The sequence below is a fragment of the Excalfactoria chinensis genome, chromosome 16 (assembly GCF_039878825.1).
Source record: "Excalfactoria chinensis isolate bCotChi1 chromosome 16, bCotChi1.hap2, whole genome shotgun sequence".
Classification (NCBI taxonomy): Eukaryota; Metazoa; Chordata; class Aves; order Galliformes; family Phasianidae; genus Excalfactoria; species Excalfactoria chinensis.
Genome location: NC_092840.1, coordinates 2,607,482 through 2,627,296, shown reverse-complemented (window position 1 = coordinate 2,627,296; position 19,815 = coordinate 2,607,482). Strand labels below are relative to the sequence as shown.

Here is a 19,815-nt window from a genome sequence, read left to right as displayed (position 1 = left end):
GGGACACTGCATAGCTGGGTAGGGTGCATTGCTGGGGTGGAGGCCCCCACGCTGCTGCCCCAGGGCTGTGCTGTAGGACAGCAGTGACTGCATCACTCTGAGCTCAAGCTGAGCCCCAGGGAGGCACTGCCCAGCCCTGGCTGCAGCCCCCTGGGACTCAGTTACCAGCAATATGGGCTGAGCCAGACACTAACTCAATTTCACAAAGCAGCAATCACATTAGGGGCTGGCTCTGCTGCCCCTCCAGCCCGGCTCATGTGGAAGTGAGGGGCGCAGCCTCTCTGCTTGCAGCCCAGGAGCAAACAGAAGCAGCTCCCTGCTCCTTCTTGCACAGTCAGACCCTGCCCAGCTGCCCCTCTGCAAGAACCAGGCGTGCTTTAAACAAAACATTTATTTACACATATTCTACACTAAAAACACACCGAGCCAGCACACTGGGTCCTGCTTCCAGCACTAACATCCACCCTGGGCACATGGTCCTTATAGAGCACAGCTCACACACACCCTGGCCCCGTGCTGGGCTGGCTGCAGGAAGCACAGCCCCTCACCTGTTGGTGCAGCACCCAGAGCTCCGTAAGGATCCCCAGATGCAGGAGTCCAGCACTGGCTCACTGCTGGAGCTGGGGGTTGGTGTGCAGCAGCCATTCGATGGTCTCCAGCAGATGGGTCATGCCGTAGTGCCGGGCGATGTTCTGGAAGATGGTGATGTGCTCCATGAAGGTCTGCGGGAGGAGGGAGAAGGGAAGGTCACACGGTGGATAGTGGATAGAGAAAAGGCAGGAGGGCAGCTGGGTGGCCCCAGTAGGATGGTCACCACCAGCATGGTGGGCAGGGAGCACGATGCAGGAGTACCTGGGAGGAGATGGTGAGGGCAAAGTCTCCAGCACAGCTGCAGTACACAGGCATGTGTGTGTCCTTCACGCCGTGGCACTTCTTGCACACCTAAGAAGCAAAGGAGATTTAGGTGGGATGTGATGAGACACTCAGCCCTCTGCTGGGCACCTGAGTGGCACAGAGGCAGGGAAGTGCTGCCACGGGCTGATGAGACATGTGGGACCAATGCCTCCCTGCTGTTTGCAAGGCTGATCTGCACCCCCAGGGCAGTCCGGTGCTCACCAGGTCCTGCAGCATGAAGGCCATCAGCTTCTTCTGCAGGGCTTCCACCAAGGCCATTTCTATGGAGTCAGAGTCGTACTGTGCCTGGCAGTTGGAGCACACCCAGCTGGGCAGCACCGATCCATCCTGGAGGCAAAGGGAAGGGCACTGAGCACAGAACGAACTCTTCCTAAGAGGAAACAGCCAAACAAAGCTGCCTGGGAAATCCCCAGTGCCAGGGAAATGCAATCAGGGTGAACTCTGCTCCTGGAGACCACGGAGCACACAGCACTGGGACTTGTCATAGGGAGCTGGAAAAGGGGGGGCACGGAAATGGGCTTTAGGGGAGGATGAGCAGCACAGGGCCAAGCAAAGGGCACAAGGGAAGGAAGAGGGGATTGACAGGCACACAGCAAAGCCACGCTAAAGCTTCCGTGTCCATGGCCACACCTGGGAGAGGGCAGGATCCTTGCACAGGTCCAGGTCCCTGCAGAAGTTGCAGTTCCTGCAGATGACCTCAGGGAGCACATAGGAGCGGCAAGGGTCCCGAAATTGGGCTTCATCTGAGAACTCGCCCACCTCGATGAGGCGCAGCAGGTCCCTGCGCAGCTTGTTCACCTGGTTGGTGATGTTGGCATCCAGGGACAGCACCTGCAAGAGAGAGCCCGGTGAGCCCACCAGCAGAGTCCTCCTGAGGACAACTCACATGGATGTGAGAGCAGGGCAGGGCAAAGCAAACTGGCTGCAGGTCTGCAGTGAGCTCCTGAAGGAAAACTGTGGTAGATCAGAGCCAATGGACTATAGAACTCGAAGCCCTGAGCTCAAACCTTCAGGGAAGCAGCCCAGCCCACCCTGCTGACCTGGCAAACATATTTGATGAACTCCAGAGCAGGGTTGTTGAGTGGCAAGTAGGAGCCGGGCAGCACCGGGAACAAGTCTGATGGCTCAGTGGTGTGTCGGGAGCCAGACATCTTCTTCTGGATCTTCTGCGTGATGGTGAAGAAGCTCTGAGTGAGCTCATTGGCCACGTAATCCTGTGAGAAGGTGATCATGCCTAGGGAGGCCAAGCAGAGAGCTGTAAGTGCACGCAGTGCAGGTGCAGCCGGCCAGGTCGGCAGCTCCCTGCCTTCCCTTGGGTTGCAGCAGTGCCAGCCCCAAAAGCCCAAACTGGGCACCCACCAGGCATGGCTCCTGTCTCCCCCTGTGCCTCCTGGGTCACCTGGCTGGTTCCTCTTCTCTTGACCGGAGTGCTGCCGGGGGCATTGCGCCGCAGCTCCTCCTTCATGCTATGGTACACGGCCACGATGTAGGCTGCAGGGACACCAATGGGGACGGCCCGTGTTGGGGCAGCAGCAACAGCAGCTGCTTTATGGCAGGGCTCTTGGGATCAACTGCCAGGACCTACTCACCCGACACAATCACCAGGAAGTAGTTCTGGCAGGAGGCAGCCTGCGGCAGGAACTGCACGATGTTCCAGCTGTTCTCCAGCAGCTCCTCCATGTTGGACTCCCCTTCTTCCTCATCTTTTTCCCCTGCTTCCTCCTCTTCCTCACTGTCTCCCTCCTCTACTGCTTGTTTCTTGCTGGTATCCTTCTGGAACAGCACGCAGAGAGACAGTGATGTTACAGAACTCCTTGGAACCAGATGATGCCTCCCCAGTCAGCTCAGCCCCAGCCTCAGCTCAGCTCCTTGGGGACTGAGTGCTTCCTCTCCCTTACCTCCCCGCAGTGGATGCGAGAATGCACTTTTCCCTTGATACCTCCATAGTTGGCTGGATCCATCCAGAGCAGGAACTCCCAGCAGCGGGAGAAAGAAATAGTCAGAGAGTGGAAGATCTCCTTTGAGTGGATGCTGCAGGGAAGAGACCGCAGTCACCCACGACATCAGCGTCTGCCCTAACTAACAGCCTTCTCCTTGGGATGGAGTGGTGTTGGCGATGAGAGGGCAACCAATGGACCGAATCCTCCAAGAGTTCTGAGAATCCAGGCTCTGCCCACCTGTTGATAATGTACTCCATGTAGCTGATGGCGTCCTCGATACGCCGCTTCTTGGTGCACAGAATGATCCGGTTGAAGTTGGCGTACACCACTGAAGAGCCGAGGCGCCTGAACTCAGCCACCAACCTGCAGACAGAGCACAGGAGCTGCATTCGGCACAGGAAAGCAGGAAGAACTGCTGCCATCCAGCTCCCCATTAGCAGCAGACAGCACAGCGGCTCCGACTCACTGCCCATCTGCAGCCCTGTCCCTTTGGTAGAAGGAACTGGTTGAGGGTGCTAACAGCATCCCAGTCACAACTGCCACGCTATGCCTGTCCCCTCCTTCTCAGGGCCTGGAAATCTCCTGTTCTCACTTACTGCAGGAAAAGCTTCTTCATCATGTTGTGCAACGTGCGGTGCAGCGCCGGGTCATAGAGCAATGAGGAAGGAGAGCGAAGCCAGCGGTAGAAGTGAATGACCTGGTTGTCTGCATAGACGTTGTGGTACTGCGTGATCTCCTTCACCCAGCTCACCACCATGCTCTTCAGAATCCTGCCAGAGAGCACAGAATAACATCACCCCAATGGCCACAAACAATCCCTTCCTACTTCCAGAAAGGGACATGCCTTCAAAGATATGCAGGATGACTCTAGAGTCCTCAGGACAGGGTAAATATGTGCCTCTGTAAGCTCCCAGCTCCTCCAGCCCTACCTGAATGTGTTGGAGCAGAGGGCGGTTTCATCATAGCTGGCTGGGATGTTGGCAGCCTGGTTCCCTGTCACCATGTCTTCCAAGGATGCCTGCTGAATTACGTCAAAGCTGATGCTCATGCTGGACCCTCCTTCCATATCATTTACATGATGGGACTGCAGCACCGTGTTCACAGCCAGGCTCTGGATGTCCAGCTCCAGACACACTACGAAGAAGCACAACCTCTCAGCAGGCAGGCAGGGCATCCCCATCCCAGGCCTCCTAGTGCTGCTATTGATGTCCATAAATTAGAAACAGATCTACACATGGATGGATATCTGTGTACATTTTCCCACTGCACACAGGGTCTCCCATTCCAGGATCATGCCCACCACACACACCTCGCCCAGATCACTGCCAAACTATCAAAGCTGTGGGGCTCTACTGCCAGCTCAGAGCTCCTGCATCCAGCCCAGCACACCTGGCTCTGCCCTCCTTACCTGTGGAGTAGCAGCCGGGGTTGTTAATCTCCACCGAGGCTCTCTCATCAAACTCCATGACGAGGCGGTTGTCATCAGCCTCCTTCCCCCCCAGGTCAGGGCGGGCTGTGGGTGAGAGCCACAGCAAATGGTTGTGCCGACGGAGGTGTCTTGAGAAGAACAGGTCAGAGCCAAAGGTGGAGATGTCATCAGGGAGGTTCCCAATGGGAATGTGGTAATATCTGGAGAAAACAGAGAAGTGCAGTCATCAGGAGCACAGCCATGCCCGGCCCAACAAGGAACACAGCATGTGCCCTTGGCATGGCTGTAGTCTCTTCCCCATCCAGCGAGGAGCATGGCAACCCCAGGGCAACATGGCCAACCCCAGGGCAACGTGGCCAACCCCAGGTACCTGCTCATCTCAAAGGCCTGTGACAGGCACGTGTCCAGGTTGAGGTAATGGCGGATCATGCGTCGGGCTGCGTGGCGCTGCCAGTCCAGGACTGAGTAGCTGATGTCATCTGTCACCCGGATGGGGACCAGAGGGAACTCCTCGAGGATGGGAATGCTGCTCGTCAGCCGCTTCAGCTCCCAGTTGGACTGCACAGCGATCAACGTGGGACCCCGGCGCTCGTCCTGTGAGCAGAAGACACATCCTGCACCTCTCCAGGCAGCACCAGGGCTCCACTGGAGGCCATCAGGCCATTTGTTGCACAGTAGGGACTGCACCTTCAGCACAGCAGCTCTTGGAGCACCCAGCTCCACAGCAAGCTGCCCCAAACATGGCAGAACCCCACTGCAACCCCCACATCTCTGCCTCCCACAGCACCTTCCCCCCACAATAGACCCACGGGGTGCCTCCAGCTCTCACCTTGTAACCCAGCAGCAGCCTCTGGATGGCTCTGCAGATGGCCTTGGGGTCGGTCTCAGCGCGTACTTCGAAGTTGTGCTTGTCTGGAGGCAGCAGCTCCTCACCCACCCTTTCCAGCAGCGCGCTGCGTTCCGCCGAGAACATGATGGTGAGGTTTGGCATCTGGTTGCTGCGCACCTGGAACAAGAGTGGGACACAATGAGGGAGGGGGCTGCATGCTGGCAGCCCAGGAAAGGCCTGACCCTGCCATCCCTGCTGAAAACCCACTGCTGTCCGTGTGGGGAAAGCCTCCAGGCTCCTACCGTGTCCAGCACAAAGACGGCAGCCTTGCGCTGCGCGGGGATGAAGAGGCCAAAGAGGGCTCTGCTGCCCTGGGAGCTGTGGTAGAGGTAGATGTGGCGGATGCTCCCTGTGGATGAAGAGCACAAGTGGTGTGTGCTGGCTGTTGGGTGCCATGCACACCGCCAGTACCCCCACCTGCTGCCTCACCTGGCTCCAGGTAGGGGAACTGGGCCAGCGAGCGCATCTCCAGGTGCTCGATGTCGAAGGTTTCAGCCTCACGGCCCGTCAGGTGCCGGACGAGCTGCCTGCTGACCATGCAGACACAGCCCAGCTGGATCAGGGCCCTCAGCAGCAGTGGCACCTGCACCAAGAGATGCGGTTGGAGAGCAACCCTCAGCTCAGCTCCCCTCAGCATCCAGACTGAGAGAAACCCAGCTCAAAAACACGGGGATCTGTGGTGCCTCAGGCCTGGCTTTGGTACCATTGCAGACTACATTCCTAATTCATCTTTGTTCCTATCTAGCCGCCCCCATGTGACCCACCACCCCTTAATCATTTTACTGCCTTTTGTGTTTATCCCAATACAGCATCTTTCTAATGTCTCCAAGCACCTTGTTTTATTTCAGATGTTAATTTTAATTGCCTCTTGGCTTGCTTCTTGGGCTTATCTAGTTCTACCAATTAAACACCGTGACAGTGGAGAGGACTGAGGTTTGCTGCTGGAAGATGCTGTAGTTAATAACACCCCTGAGCACATCAGGCTTTTCCTGCTTATGCAAAGATTTTCAATCCATAGTAATTCTGTATTGCATTTTAGCAGCAAATTTGTTTGCCTTTACAAATGTAAAGCCCCCCCTCTGAAAATGGTGCAGCCTACTCTGCCACTTCTATATAGGTCAGATCCCGAGACTACAGTGGTTTTTCAGTTATATTCCCATCACTGGGTTTTCAGATGCTGAATAAATGTCCTCAATTAGAAGCAAGCATCCCAGCTTCTCCTCTTCATTTTCAGGCTGCCATCGCTAATAGAAGAGTATATTTCATGTTGGTTTGATGCCTTGCATGTGTACAGCTGAACCTCATTTAGGCTGTTCTTTGCTCCTCCTGAAGTTTCAAGCTGTGTCATGTTCTGCTTTCTGGCACAGCATGGTTTTATAAACTCATCTCAGAGGATTACAGAACTACATGGAGGATTTTCCTCCTCTTTACTCCAAATTGACTTGTGATTCACCTTTCCTAGTTTAAATATAAGCAGCCTCGTTCTGCTTCGGTTTAGAGGAGGATTTTTCTGCTTAAAGGTCTCCAGGTTTTTGAATCCCAAATAAACCCAACTTCCTTTCATTGACATACCTTAAACCACATACTCTATTCTGCATCTCTGCCCATGCACAAGTGGTTCCATTACACAGCACTCCACTGTGGTGTGTCTATGACTTCTGACCTGTCACCACGCCATTGCATTTCTGACTTCCAGGTGTCCTCTGCCATTGTGCTCTTGGTAAGAGCAGCAAGCTACCACTCAGCCCTCTTTAAAAACAGGGAGGTGATATGAGCACCGGAGAGGTTACCTGAGTCTCATACACTCCCTCGATGTCTGGAGCAGAGAGGTCAGCGTTGATCTCATTGATGTGCTCCTGGTACATGTCCTCAGGGACTGAGTACTCATACAGGTTGTACACCAGGTTCGATCGGGGCAGGATCCTGTTCACCTGCCAACAGAAGGGGCACTCATAGCACGAGCAGAAAGGCATGGCTTCCCTGTCCTAGAAGCACTGGGGCTGGTGGGGCCCACCTTCCTGTAGACAGCTCCCTCCTCCGGCTTTGCGACGCGCTGGTTGACGTAGAACACTCTGGGGATGCTCAGCTTGATGCAGTGCAGGTCGCTCCCAATCACTGCCCACAGCCTGAACAGGCCGGGCTGGCTGGTCTCAGCGATCTGTTGGACCCAGGGTTAGAGATGACATGAGTGGAGAGATCCAACACACCATCAGCTCTTACACACAGCCCACGGAGCGCACTGGGGATCCGACATGGCCAACTAGCAGTCACGCAGGCTGAGGTTGGCAGCAGTACCTGCACGATCTGCCAGGGCAGGTCCAGGATGCTGCGTGCGGTGCGGCGCAGGTAGCTGCCCAGCCCCCTGGAGAGGGCATCACGGACCACCCCGCCGCCCACCGCCATCCCTCCATCCTCCAGGCGCCGCCTCTTCTGCCGCTCACGCCGCTGCCGGGCCTGCAGCTCCCATTTCTTCTGGTGGAAGCGCAGCCAGGCCACGAGATCCTCCTGTGTGCATCAACAGTGTGTGAGGAGCAGCCCCAAGAACCAGCACTTGCTTCACACCTGTGCAAGCCCTAGTGTTGCAGCAGCAGGCCCTCCTGCCCCAGCCCATGTCCCTGCTTGCCCCCAGTTGGCCTCTCCCTGTCGCATTTCTGTTTGCAGCCAGAACCCATGGAAGCAGAGTGGGCTCAGAGCTTGGCACACAGCCCCAAGGCTGTCCCCCAGCTTCCCCTGCCCACCTTGGTGGTACCCATGGGAGGAGGAGGACCCAGGATCTCCCTCCAGGACTGGGACAGCTCCAAGCTCTGGGATGTCTGTTGGCTTTCTTCTGCCGTAGGGACTCGCTTCCGTTTGTTTGCAATGGGGACGGATGGCTGAAGGCTCTTGGCAGCCCCAAAATCCTCTATGTCACCAACCTGCGAGCTGGGTGTGCCCTGCTGGGGCTGGTTGGCAAGGACCTGAGGGGAGAAAGGGCAGCAGGAAGGCGTGCTGCAGGATGAGTCCCTGCTCGGCACAACCAGCACCCTTCCCTTGCCCTCCTTACCTGCCTCTTGCCTTCAGAAGTGAAGAGCTCGTTGATCTTTTTCTGTTTGTACACATCATTCTTCTCCAGGAGTTTCTTATGCAGCCAGTCTGGGTGCCGGACTCGCGGCACCGGGTTCTTTACCTGAGGAACAGCCCCAAATTACAATCCCTGTTTATTGCTCTCCTACCAGCACGGAATTGCTTCCCACTCCTGTACCTGCTGCAATGCTGCAGGAATAGTGATGATTTTCTGGATGGTGCTTCCCAGTCTCTCAATGTAGTAGTCCCAGTCCAGGATCTGTGAACAGGGCAGAAAAGTGTGGAGTGAAGGAAGCAGAACAGAAGGATACAAGTTTAGGTTTTGCCAGCAGATGCAGGATTCAGCACTTCATAGAATGGCTTGGGTTGGAAAGGACCTTACAGCCCACACAACCCCAACCCCTGCCATGGGGTTGCCCAGGGCCTCATCCAGCCTGGCCTTGGGCACCCCCAGGGATGGGTGCATTCAATCCCATAATCATGGCATCGATACAGATGGTGAAGAGTACTATTTCCAAGATGATACCCTGAAGGACACCATTCCCCAACTGCATCCACCTGAACGTAGAGCTGCTGACCACAACCCTCTGGCTGTGACCATCTGACCAATTCTTTATCCTCTGAATAGTCAATCCTTCAAATCTCTATTTTCTTGGGGACCCCTCACAGCAATCTATGAATGCCAATGGCTGCTGCCCACGTGGTGCCAGAGGGACGAGCTGTCCCAGCAGAGCCACAGGCCGTGCTCAACTCACTGCCCGAATGCTGAAGTCCTGCAGCGAGGGGCTCTTCAGCCATTTTCGGAGGTAGTGTTTCCGTACGCTGGGCTCTGCTTGGAAGATGGCAAGGGGGATGGCCCTGGAGAAAACAAGGAAGCCCTTAGTGCCCACCCACAGCAAGGTCCTGGCTGCAGAGCACCCCCTTTCCCATACTGCAGAGACCATCAGTGTTTTCCCCTTCCTACCATGCAACAGCTGTACAGCATTACACCTTGCTGGCCTCAGCCACACAACACCCATTCACTCCTTGCTGCCACCCTGCCCTGCCCACATGCTGTCACAAGCCTCGGCCCTTCCAGACATGGGTACCTCTCAGTGACAGGAGAGCCCTCGGGTTTCTTGGAGATGATGAAGCGGCAGCTCAGCCCCGCATCCTTCACCATCTGGTCCCCCAGGAACTCTGCCAGGCGCTTGGCAGTGCTGATGGAGGTGGATTTCTGCTCCCCATAGTCCTCCAGCTTGCGAGACATGGAACGGTTCTCCGAGATGAGCTCAAACAGCTCCGAATCGGGCATGTTGGCAGCCTGAAGGCAGAGGGGAACAAACACACAGCAAGAGTTTGGTGATTAGACATCACAGCATCCAACCAGCTCTTATACCTTCTTTCACACCACTTTAGGGATGCAGGGGGCAGCCAACCTGCAAAGCAATGCGTACCTTGCTGTACAGCACATCCAGCCAGTAGTCAGCCACCTTGGCCACAGAAGCATAGACCTCCTCCAGGGTGGTGCCTTTCAGGAAGGCCTCGAATACAGAAGACTGGAATATCTTCACCAGCTGCAGCTCGCCCCGGCGCTTCACCTCAAAGCCTTTCAGCTCAGCCAGGGACCCATCTTCATTGAACACCGCGTACCTGGGGCACACGGACTGTTTCAGCTTGGACTGTGAAAGCACAACAGTTTGTGCCCCAGCCCATCAGTTCCAAGTGGGGGAATGTTCCAAACTGCACAACAGTAAAGGCCAGGAGGTGAGACAGGGCAAGGTGGGGGAGATGCAGAAGGAGGTATCAGGAAGAGCTTTAGAGAAAAGAAGGAAGGTTTGTAAGCTTAGTGAAATGATTCAGAAGAAGCTGGATGTAGCTACTGATGAGGTTATAAGAATATGCTACCCTCCTACCTTTTTTTGCTTATCCCTACCCTTTATTTGTATGCATGTCTCAAGATAAACCTTACAGAACACTCAGCTAAAGGAAGAGCAATGATACTCAAGCCCACGTTACTTTCACTGCCCAACTCATCAGTATGGATGCAGCCTTCTCTTCCTCCACCAGTGATGGTGCCTACCAATAAGCTTTAGGTTATTTCCATTTGAGCATGACCAAGGAATAAATGCCTTTGCCAACAACACCCTGAAACCACAGGGAATAAGGAGGCCCTGAGGGAAGGGTCCTGTGTACAGCATCCATTCAGTGCTTGGCATCAGTTTCATTCCTATGGCATGGAAAGGCACTGACAGGGGATGGCAGACATTAGAACTTGTCTGATGGGCAGAGAGCACAGCCAGGCTGAGCATTTTAAGGATAGAAGGTCCTGGAGGATGGAAATGGCTATTCTGAGTTCAGATCCAGGTCCACAGGCACCTCCATAGCTGGACATTGCTGGTGTTCCTACACAGATTGCTGTGGAAAAGTCAGTAATATTTGATGACACCCGCTTTCCTATAACGTAACAATATGTAACAGCAACACTCATTCCTTTTCTCCAACAAGAGAAGAAAGGGGAAACCTCACGGAAAGAAATCACTGTAACTCCTGAGAGACAGAAAGACCAAAAGTGGTGAATTTAAAAGAGATGAGGTAGAGCATAAGCAATACAAAAAGTCCTCAGAAGGAAAGTCAACAGCTGCCTGGGGACATGCCAGTATTTCAAGCTTTGAGTCCTACCTTTTCTTCAGCTTCTTTCCCTCCTCCTTGGAAGCTGGGAGGATCATGGCCAGGTACGGCCCATCCACTTCAAAGAAGATGCTGTTCTCTGAGCGTGTGATGTAGGTAAGAGAGGCTGGGTCCTGCAGCTCCTGGTACTGATCGTTTGTGAAGCCTTCCTGCAGGCACAGCCCCAAAAGAACAGCCTGACTCAACAGCTGGGCTGGTTCTACCAGGAGATACCACACTTTGTCTCCTTGTCAGTCCTCCATTCATTTCCCCAGACTGCAGAGCTGGCTGGGATGGGTGACTCACCTTCACCAGGATGTTCAGCATAGCACCTGGGTAGGAGATTGTCACCTTTGGCTTCTTGGCATTGGTTGACTTGATGACAAAGTTTTCTGGGAAGCTGTTGGGGAGGACGCACCAAATCCCATCTGTATCCAGTTCCAGAGGTCTCCTAAGGAAAGGAGGAAGATCACTCAGGAAATCAGCAGCTGATACCTTATAACAGCTCTGCTGCTGCTTGTATGGAGAACACAGCCTGTTGCTTCACTTTCCTGTCCCTTCTGCAAAGTGAGCCCTTGTAAGGCAGCAGAAAAACCACCAATGCCAGCAAGATGAATCTTCAACATGAAACACTGATCAGCATCTAATGTGCTCCCATTGGTTCTCTGCTCTACACTCAAACCCCACTCTTACCACGTGCAGAAGAACCTTTCTTTCCCAGCTCAGCACATACTCACCCAATCTGCTCAATCAGTTCCCTGGCCTGGGTGATGATATTGGCTCCGGTGAAGCAGACGATCCCGGCCATTTCCATGGAGTACCATCGAGCTCTGAGAACAGAGGAATCCAGGTGAAGGGGATGCAGTGCTACCCCACAGCCAGCGATGGGAAAGGGCAGGAAGGCATCCAGAGGGAGAAGAGCAAGGAGCAAGGCAGCACTGCGCCTTGGTAGATCCCTTCCCTTCCCTTCCCTTCCCTTCCCTTCCCTTCCCTTCCCTTCCCTTCCCTTCCCTTCCCTTCCCTTCCCTTCCCTTCCCTTCCCTTCCCTTCCCTTCCCTTCCCTTCCCTTCCCTTCCCTTCCCTTCCCTTCCCTTCCCTTCCCTTCCCTTCCCTTCCCTTCCCTTCCCTTCTTAATGGTTTTTCAGAGAATCTGAGAAAACACTAATAGGGAAACTGCCGCCCCTTGCTGCTCAACACTACAAGTCTCAAAGATCAGAAGCCATTAATAGAAGCAAGAGAGAAGTGTTCCAGGAATCACCCATCCCTGTGCTATAGAAACAGGTGAAGCAAGTGGCAGCCTCCCCAAAACAACCCTGGGTGTTCTCTGGAGAACTCAGCAACAACGCCGGCTCAGACTCACCCTTTCCGCATGACATAGCCATAGAAAGAATTGAGAATGCACTTGTGTGCCAGCTGCAGGGAGTCATAGAGGATCTCCATGTTCTTGCAGCGTTTCACTTCGGAGGCATCTCCTGTCTCCATGGCTGCAGATAGCTTCTTCTTCCACACCTGGGAGCAACAGGCAAAGTTGGAGAGGTGGTGGGTGCCCCGTCCTTGGAGACACCCAAGGTCAAGTTGGGCCGGGCCCTGAGCACCTGATCAGCTGTAGGTGGCCCTGTTCATTGCAGAGGAGCTGGACATGATGGCCTTTAAAGGTCCCTTCCAACTCAAACCATTCTATGATTTCCCTACTGAGTACAAAGGCTGAACAAACCCATCCTTCAGGGCTCAGGCTTTCAGCAGTTGGTGAGAACTCCCCATCCCCAGGAGGACAACGAAAGCAGGACTCAGCCCAATACCTTGTGCAGCCCCTTGAACTCATAGCGGCGGTCCCTGAAAGCTCGCACCGTGTCCACATAGAAGGAGTTCTCTCGTTGGCAGATGGTGGTGACCCTCTCCTCCACCTTGGTGACGTGGATCTTCTTGTAGGCTTTGCGGCAGTAATCTGCTCAAGGGCACAACAGGTTGTTTCTCAGCAGTCAGTGCCCACCATGGATGGAGGAGGTGGACACACAGAGGGGGTGGACAGAGCTGCACGTGGCTGAACAGCATTGATCTGTGCCTCAGCTCACAACATTAACTCTTACCTGCCAGCCGCTTCTTCTCATACTTGGCTTGTTCCTCTCGGGAGAGCTCGTGGAAAGCACGGGGTGCTCCATCAGGGAACAGCGGAGGGAACTTTTCTGACTCCAACTGCTGCTGGATGCGGTGGTACTCACTGCGGCTCGCAGGCACTGCAAGGAGGGCAACGGGGAGTTTTCCAGAGGAGAAGCAGGAATCGGTCTCAGTATCATCCAGTGGGACAGCAAGGTCCCTGCTGCACTCGGCCTCACAGTGGGACAGCGAGGTGTCCATTGTACTCACTGAATTCTCCTCTCCACTGCCATGTCATCCGGCGCTGGCAGTTGGCCCCTGGCTTGTTGAAGTCACAGGCAGCACATGTGGCCTCATCCACCATCGCTGAGGGCTAAGGAAGAGACACACAGATATCAGAGGATGCTTGGTTTCAACCCTACCCTTATTTGATGCCCCCTGCCCTGAGCAGAAAGTTCACCCCTTGCTGTTCAAGGGGATCAAATACAAGAGACAACAAAACAGAGACTGTCCTGTTGTCACCCACCTGCAACCTGTTGGTCAGAATGATGTTGGGGTACATGGCCCCCACATCCAAATGGTAGATAAGGGGACACTCAATTCGGTTAGGAACATCCTTCAGGGAATTCAGTTTGACTTTGATTTCATCACAGACCTGTGGAGGGATGATGCAGAAATGAAACTCAGATAGGAAGGAATTCACGTGCCGAATACATGTTGAATTTATCCCTTCACTTCTGCACAAAGGGACTGAAAGGATCAAAGGAGGAGCATTAGGGAGAGCAGCAGTGGGACTCCTCTGCCACCAAAAGCTTTGTTCTGGATGTCCATAGCAGGGGATAACATTACCTCCTGGAAGTTGGTGACTTGATCCAATGGCAAACCCTCCTCCTCCTCAATTGCGTGCCGGAGCGTCTTCTCCACGTTCTGTACCAAGTAGTCAAAGGCAGCAGGGTTCTGCAGGGGCATGGGGACAGTGCTAAGGCTGCTTCCAGCACAGGCACTGCTGAGTGCTGGCCCCACTTTGGAGACCAAAGCATAGAACAGCACATCAAGGTGCAGGCAAAGGCCCTGGCCACTGACACCACAGGGAAGAAAAAAGGGCTGCTCCTCTGCAGCAATTCTACAAACAGCCAGTCTGAGGCCACAGAGCTCCCAATCCCTCCCCAGCTCAGCCCTAAGCAGCTTCAGGTGTCCATAGAGTCTCCTAGAGCACAAAAGATATTGCCCAACCCCAGCAAAAGCAGATGGGGAACACTAATACCAATGGAGGATCACCCCTGAGCACTGTGCTCTGCACACACAGGATGGCTGAAGGGCCCTTTACCATTTTGAAGCGGCAGGGGATGTCACTGCGGAACACCCCCGATTCCAGCGCTTCCACGTGGCCTCCAACATATGTCTCTGAGTCCAGCACGTGGCCGTCCTCTGTGAGCTTGTTGAATTCCTGTTCCTGCTTGTTGGGGAAGATGATGTTGGCATGATAAGCTTGAACCATCAGCAGCGCCTCGCACAGCGTCCCAGAACCTTTTCGTAACACCTGTAAGAGAAAGCAAAGCTGCTCTCAGAAGTGCTGCATGGGGCTCTTGTGGGACCTGGAGGGCTCTGCTCATAGGGAGGGCAGGGGTGGAGGAAAAGGAGCAACCTCCAAGTGCTCTCCCCATCCTCTGCTGCTATGATGGGAATGGATCAGGACAGCAGGAGTCAGCCCTATCGTGGTGGTGTGGGAGATGCAGCTCTTTGCCCAACAGGCAATTTGTGCTTCTCAAGCTGCACTCACCTCATCGGGCTCCATGGGGATGATGGTGCACAAGGCAAAAATGAAAGGGTGCACGTACTTCATATACATGTAATAGGTGGCAACGGCATCAGACACTGAATAGGTGGCCAGAGTCTGTTGGGGAAGGGTGAGAGCCAAATTAATCCCAGTCATATGTGACACAGCAGCTCGGTGATAAACACAGAATCATTAAGGTTGGAAATGACCATGAAGTTCATCAAGTTCAACTATCAACCCACCCCCATCGTGCCCACTAAGCCACGTCCCTCAGTATGACATCTACCCTGGGGATACCTGAGGCTCCTCTGTAGCCATCCGGCACATCTCTTCAGGGTCCAGCTCCACTGGGTCATAGCCCAGTTTTGCTTTAGCTGCTGCCTTCAGGTTGTGACTTCCCACCGGGAGGTAACTGTCTCTCTTCACCCACCTGGACAGGACAATGAGAATCTGATTTACACTGTTCCCACTCTCATACCTCAGAGACTTAAAGGCAAAAAACTCACTACAAAAGTAGATACAACCAGGACAGCAAAGTCAGTCAACCACCCTCCAAGTGCTGATCCATGGGAAACCCCCACCAAAACCCCAGCTCCTGAGGCAGGCTGCAATCTAACACAAACGTGTCCTTTCCTGCTCTCCCCATAGATACGGTCAGATACGGTCCAATTCTTGGTGTTTCATATAAATCCAAGAGGTAACAATGCAGTTATGCAGCAGGGAGGCAGTATGTGGTACCTGAGGCAGTCCATGTGGATGCACTGTGATGCTTTGTACTCTCCCTGGCTGTCCTTCTGAAATCCAATTTCCTGGTACATGTCAATTCCATGAGCTGCAGCTCTTGCTTCCACAAAGGGCCTGGGGGAAGAGGCAGCGTGGGGCAGAAGGAACACAACAGCCATTTCTCTTCATCTCCACCAACAGTTCCACAACCATTTTATTACAAATGACATTCAATTATTTATCTATCTGGACTCAGTGAAAGCTTCCTGCAGGGCAGAGTTACGGTGTGAATAAAAAGGGCTCTACTGAAGTACATACTTCAAAGGCACTGGATAGGGGATTCACTGACATGACAGCATGTCCCACCCAGCCCCTTTGGGAACGACACAAAGGAAAGGACATTGGGGCCGTACCCAACCCTGACCCACAGCTCACGTCACACCTTCCCAGGAGGAACCGGTTTAGTTTTCATTCCTGATCTTACCAGTCAAAGAAGTCACCGTTGTATGTGACAATGATGGTAGGTTTGGTCTCCTGGACGTGTTCAAACCACCTCTGGATTAAATGAGCCTAGTGAGAAACAGAAGAATAAAAAACTATGAAGCAACTTCATCTCCTTGACAGAGAGACATTGCATATAGTTTATAGTTTATTCTGCCCTTCCCCTCTTCTCCCCACCCAGCCAGAACCTCTTACATACTTGTCAAGAAGCCTGACAGAACCTACAGAATCATAGAATGGCCTGCACTGAAAAGGACCTTAAAGATCACCCAGTTCCAACCTCCTGCTATGTCACCAACCAGCAGACTAGGCTGCCCAGAGCCACATCCAGCCTGGCCTTGAATGCCTCCGGGGCTCCCTAAGTCCCTCAGTGGGGCAGAGTGCTGTTGAATAAGATCTCTTTGGCCAGCAAGAGACCCAGGTGTGTAAAAAGCAGCTGTATCCGCCAGGCAGAACCTACTCACTTCATCTGGTTCGTTAAAGACACAGAAGGGACCCTCATACTCCGGCTTGGGAGTGAACTCAAAGTCTTCGATATCCTCAGAGACGATCTCCCTGTTTGTGATCAGGTAGCCCTGGGAGGTGACAAAGAGACAGAACGGACATCAAGTGTCTGGAGCTGGAACACCAGCCTGCTGCCCAGTGTGGTGGCTGCAGCATGAAGGTAGCTCCGCCGTCCCATTACCTGCCCATCAATCATGTAGGAGATCATCATGATCTGGTCCGACTCTGCATCAGGAAACTTCAAGGGGAGTTTGGTGGTTTCGATGTCAAAGGCGAGGACAACGGGATCCTGAGGAAGGCCAAACACATTCAGGTTTTAAAGCTGAATTAAAGGTGATTCCCATCAGGCTTGCCAAACCCAGTCTTGGTGCAGTGGGTGGACCAGCTCTTCCTGGTAACCACCTACCCAATTCAACAGCACTACCCAAGCCCATAGCCAGAATCAGCCCCATGTACCCCACAGTGTGACACCAGCTGGATGCTGGGAACAACTGCTGGAAGTCAGCCTCTAGGAGAACACCCACACACAGGGGCAGAGTGCTGCCCTTTGCAGGTGCTTACCGGCCGCTCCACCAGGTCATCCCTGCGGGTGATCTCGGGGGGGAAGGTGCTACCACGGTACCGCACGTTGTACCAGTGAGCCTGGGGGCAGAACAGCAGGCAGAGCCTTACTGCAAGGAAGTAAGTTCTGCATAGGAACAGAGCTCTGCAGGTAATTCAGGAGGAAGGCACAAACTGGGGCTGCATATCAACCACTTGACTTTTCTGTGCACCAGTGACTGAGGTGAGGGCCCAGCAGCGCAGGACCAAGGACAGCAGTAGGAATGGACAGCATTTCCAGCCTCCTCATCCCTTACCACGTGGATCTTGAGGTCGATGGAGAGCCGCACGTGGTAGGGCACGTCGTACTCGCGCATGTCCACGATGTTGTCCATTTGGTTGGTGATCTTTTTGGAGGCTCCTTCCTCCGTTGTGGTCAGGCTGCCTCCAGCCAAAGCGCTGCAGGAAGCAGAGGAAGGCAGTCCTTGTATGTCAGAAGGTCAGCGCTCATCTTGCACATGGCAGCACTGACTGTATGTGAAAGCAACACGACAGCAACAATATCCAAAGAGAAGATAGAAGCTGGTAAAGAACAGAATGAGAAACATTTCCCCTTAATACGACCACCTTTTCGGAAGGATGGTCCTCAGGTCTGACAGCATCCCTTCACTCCCCATTTGACACTCACTTTTCGTTATACTTATGTGCTACATCTGTGCAGAGGTATAAACAAAATCCAACAGGTATCTGTATAACAAAATGGGTTTGGATTTATTAAGTGTAGTAACAGGTCTAAGGATAATGGAGCAGCCCAGGAGACACTGACCAGCAAACATACACCTTTCTCTTGGTACTTCTTCCTCAGGTATGTTTTAAGGGAAATCAGACTTCAGGGACAGGGGACAGGAAAACAACGAGAAGGTTGATTTTTACATCTGCATTTGCTGGCAGACTTTAAAAGCTTGTGGTGCTACCAAGTATATTTCCAGGAAGGATGCAAGCAGAGGAACTACCACAAGACAGTGCATCCAAAGGGCTCTGGGGCCCTCTTGAGGCACAGCACTGAGCTGCATGAACCGTCTATGAGTGACTAGAGGCACACACGGATTCAGTCCTCAGAATGGAAAATCCCTAAGAAACTTAACGCCAAAGATCAAATGGCACGGGAAGAACTCTCACCTTGACAGCATGGATGTGTACACATCACTGGCCTGGTCGCGTTCCCTGTTCTTCTTTACTGCAGGGGCGATCTCCTTCCGCACCTTCACCAACTCATCCACCGTGCTGAAGGACAGCTTGAGGTAGTGCCGCTTCAGCCCCACCAGGTGGTTGGGCTGCAAAGCAACGGGACCATCAGGGAGGATGGTGAGATGGCTGAGACACCAGGTGCCAACTGCAGTGCTACACATCGTGAGTGTGTCATGCAAAAGACTGCGTGCTCGTGGAGAGCAACAACATGGCACAGCTGCCCTGGGAAATGGTGGGGTCACCATCCCTGGAGGTGTTCCAGAAGCGTGGAGATGTGGCACTGAGAGACATAGGCAGTGGGCATGGTGGGATGGGATGGGTCTTTCCCAGCCTTAATAATACTATAACCCTACAATATCACTGAACAATACGTAACGTACTTCAGATGCAGAGTGCAAACGTGGGTAAGCAGTTGAGGAGGAACAAACTGCTCCCTTCAGGACACACAGAGGTGGGTGATGCCCGAGTCCATCAGCATTTACAAGGTGTTTGGTCCATGTCCCCAACAATGTGCCTTACCTCTTAGCCCTGAATCACTCCTCATCTCTTAAAGTCCCTTCCACCCACATTACTATTCCACCCTGTTCTCCCCAGCCCCTTTCGATTCACCATCCAGCAGTGCACATGAATACACACCAGATCCAAATCTTCTTTTGGGACAGTTTCCAGCTTCGCAATTTTCCCTTGGAACTTCTTAGCCAGGAAGGAGGACACCTCCCGCTCACAGCCCTGCCGAGGAGCACAGCTCAGCCCTGCATCCCCATGGCCCCGTTCAGCACAGAGAGGGCAGGGCTGGCTCTCACCTGCTGGGTGGCCACGTAGAAGTAGGGTCTGTACGGCAGAGCCACCTGGGAGAGAGCACACAAACACACACGCTGTGACGGCCGCCTGCCCCGCACCGGTGTGGGGAGCAGGGGTTGGTCGGCAGAGTGCAGGCAGCACCTTGAAGCGGCCGCCGTCCTCCTGGATGAAGTAATAGTCCACAGCGCTCACCGCCCGCCGGTCCTCATCCAGCACCTCGGTCTGCAATCAGGTACGGCCTTCTCAGCCCCGCCGCTCGCTCAGCCCGGTTGAGATCCCAACCCTCCCCCCCCCCACCGCTCCGTACCGGGTGCATGTTGATCAACCAGCCCGTCCGTTCGCAAGGCTCTGCGGGCCGCTCGAAGCCGAACAGCGCGTCCAGCCGGTCCGTGCGCTGCGACCGCTCCAAGCGCTTGAGGGCGGACAGCGTGGGGCCATCATCCCTGCGAACAGCCGCGCCGTCAGCCTCCGCTCGGTGCCCACCCCCGGGCTGCCCACCCCCGGGCTGCCCACCCCCGGGCTGCCCACCCCCGGGCTGCCCACCCCCGGGCTGCCCACCCCCGGGCTGCCCACCCCCGGGCTGCCCACCCCCGGGCTGCCCACCCCCGGGCTGCCCACCCCCGGGCTGCCCACCCCCGGGCTCACCGTGTGCCATCGGGATCGCCGCCCCCCCGCAGCACCATGGCCGCAGCCGCTGCAGAAGAGATTTCGCGCGCTACGCTCAACTCCCGCCAGCTGCAGG

At 54.3% G+C, this 19,815-nt stretch overlaps 1 protein-coding gene across 1 annotated transcript; it reads right to left on the bottom strand.

Moving 5' to 3' along the window:
• Window positions 1–379: 379 nt before the first annotated feature.
• POLE (DNA polymerase epsilon, catalytic subunit) lies at window positions 380–19,802 on the bottom strand. The gene is made up of 49 exons (XM_072350893.1): window positions 19,719–19,802; window positions 19,381–19,516; window positions 19,215–19,295; window positions 19,076–19,120; window positions 18,909–19,001; window positions 18,204–18,358; window positions 17,342–17,483; window positions 17,046–17,126; window positions 16,666–16,773; window positions 16,445–16,555; window positions 15,964–16,049; window positions 15,495–15,614; window positions 15,054–15,186; window positions 14,760–14,873; window positions 14,307–14,519; window positions 13,829–13,936; window positions 13,506–13,634; window positions 13,250–13,352; window positions 12,973–13,119; window positions 12,685–12,830; window positions 12,246–12,394; window positions 11,623–11,715; window positions 11,192–11,336; window positions 10,898–11,055; window positions 9,673–9,868; window positions 9,325–9,539; window positions 8,992–9,094; window positions 8,415–8,495; window positions 8,217–8,339; window positions 7,912–8,130; window positions 7,469–7,678; window positions 7,188–7,331; window positions 6,964–7,104; window positions 5,603–5,756; window positions 5,416–5,522; window positions 5,114–5,290; window positions 4,655–4,878; window positions 4,264–4,484; window positions 3,785–3,989; window positions 3,452–3,625; window positions 3,093–3,218; window positions 2,814–2,946; window positions 2,505–2,688; window positions 2,275–2,406; window positions 1,956–2,149; window positions 1,546–1,746; window positions 1,117–1,242; window positions 853–942; window positions 380–722 (listed from the first exon to the last, which is right to left on the bottom strand). Exons 1-49 carry the CDS (start codon window positions 19,754–19,756, stop codon window positions 609–611), a joined length of 6,828 nt encoding a protein of 2,275 aa, XP_072206994.1. The 5' UTR covers window positions 19,757–19,802; the 3' UTR covers window positions 380–608.
• Window positions 19,803–19,815: the final 13 nt, after the last annotated feature.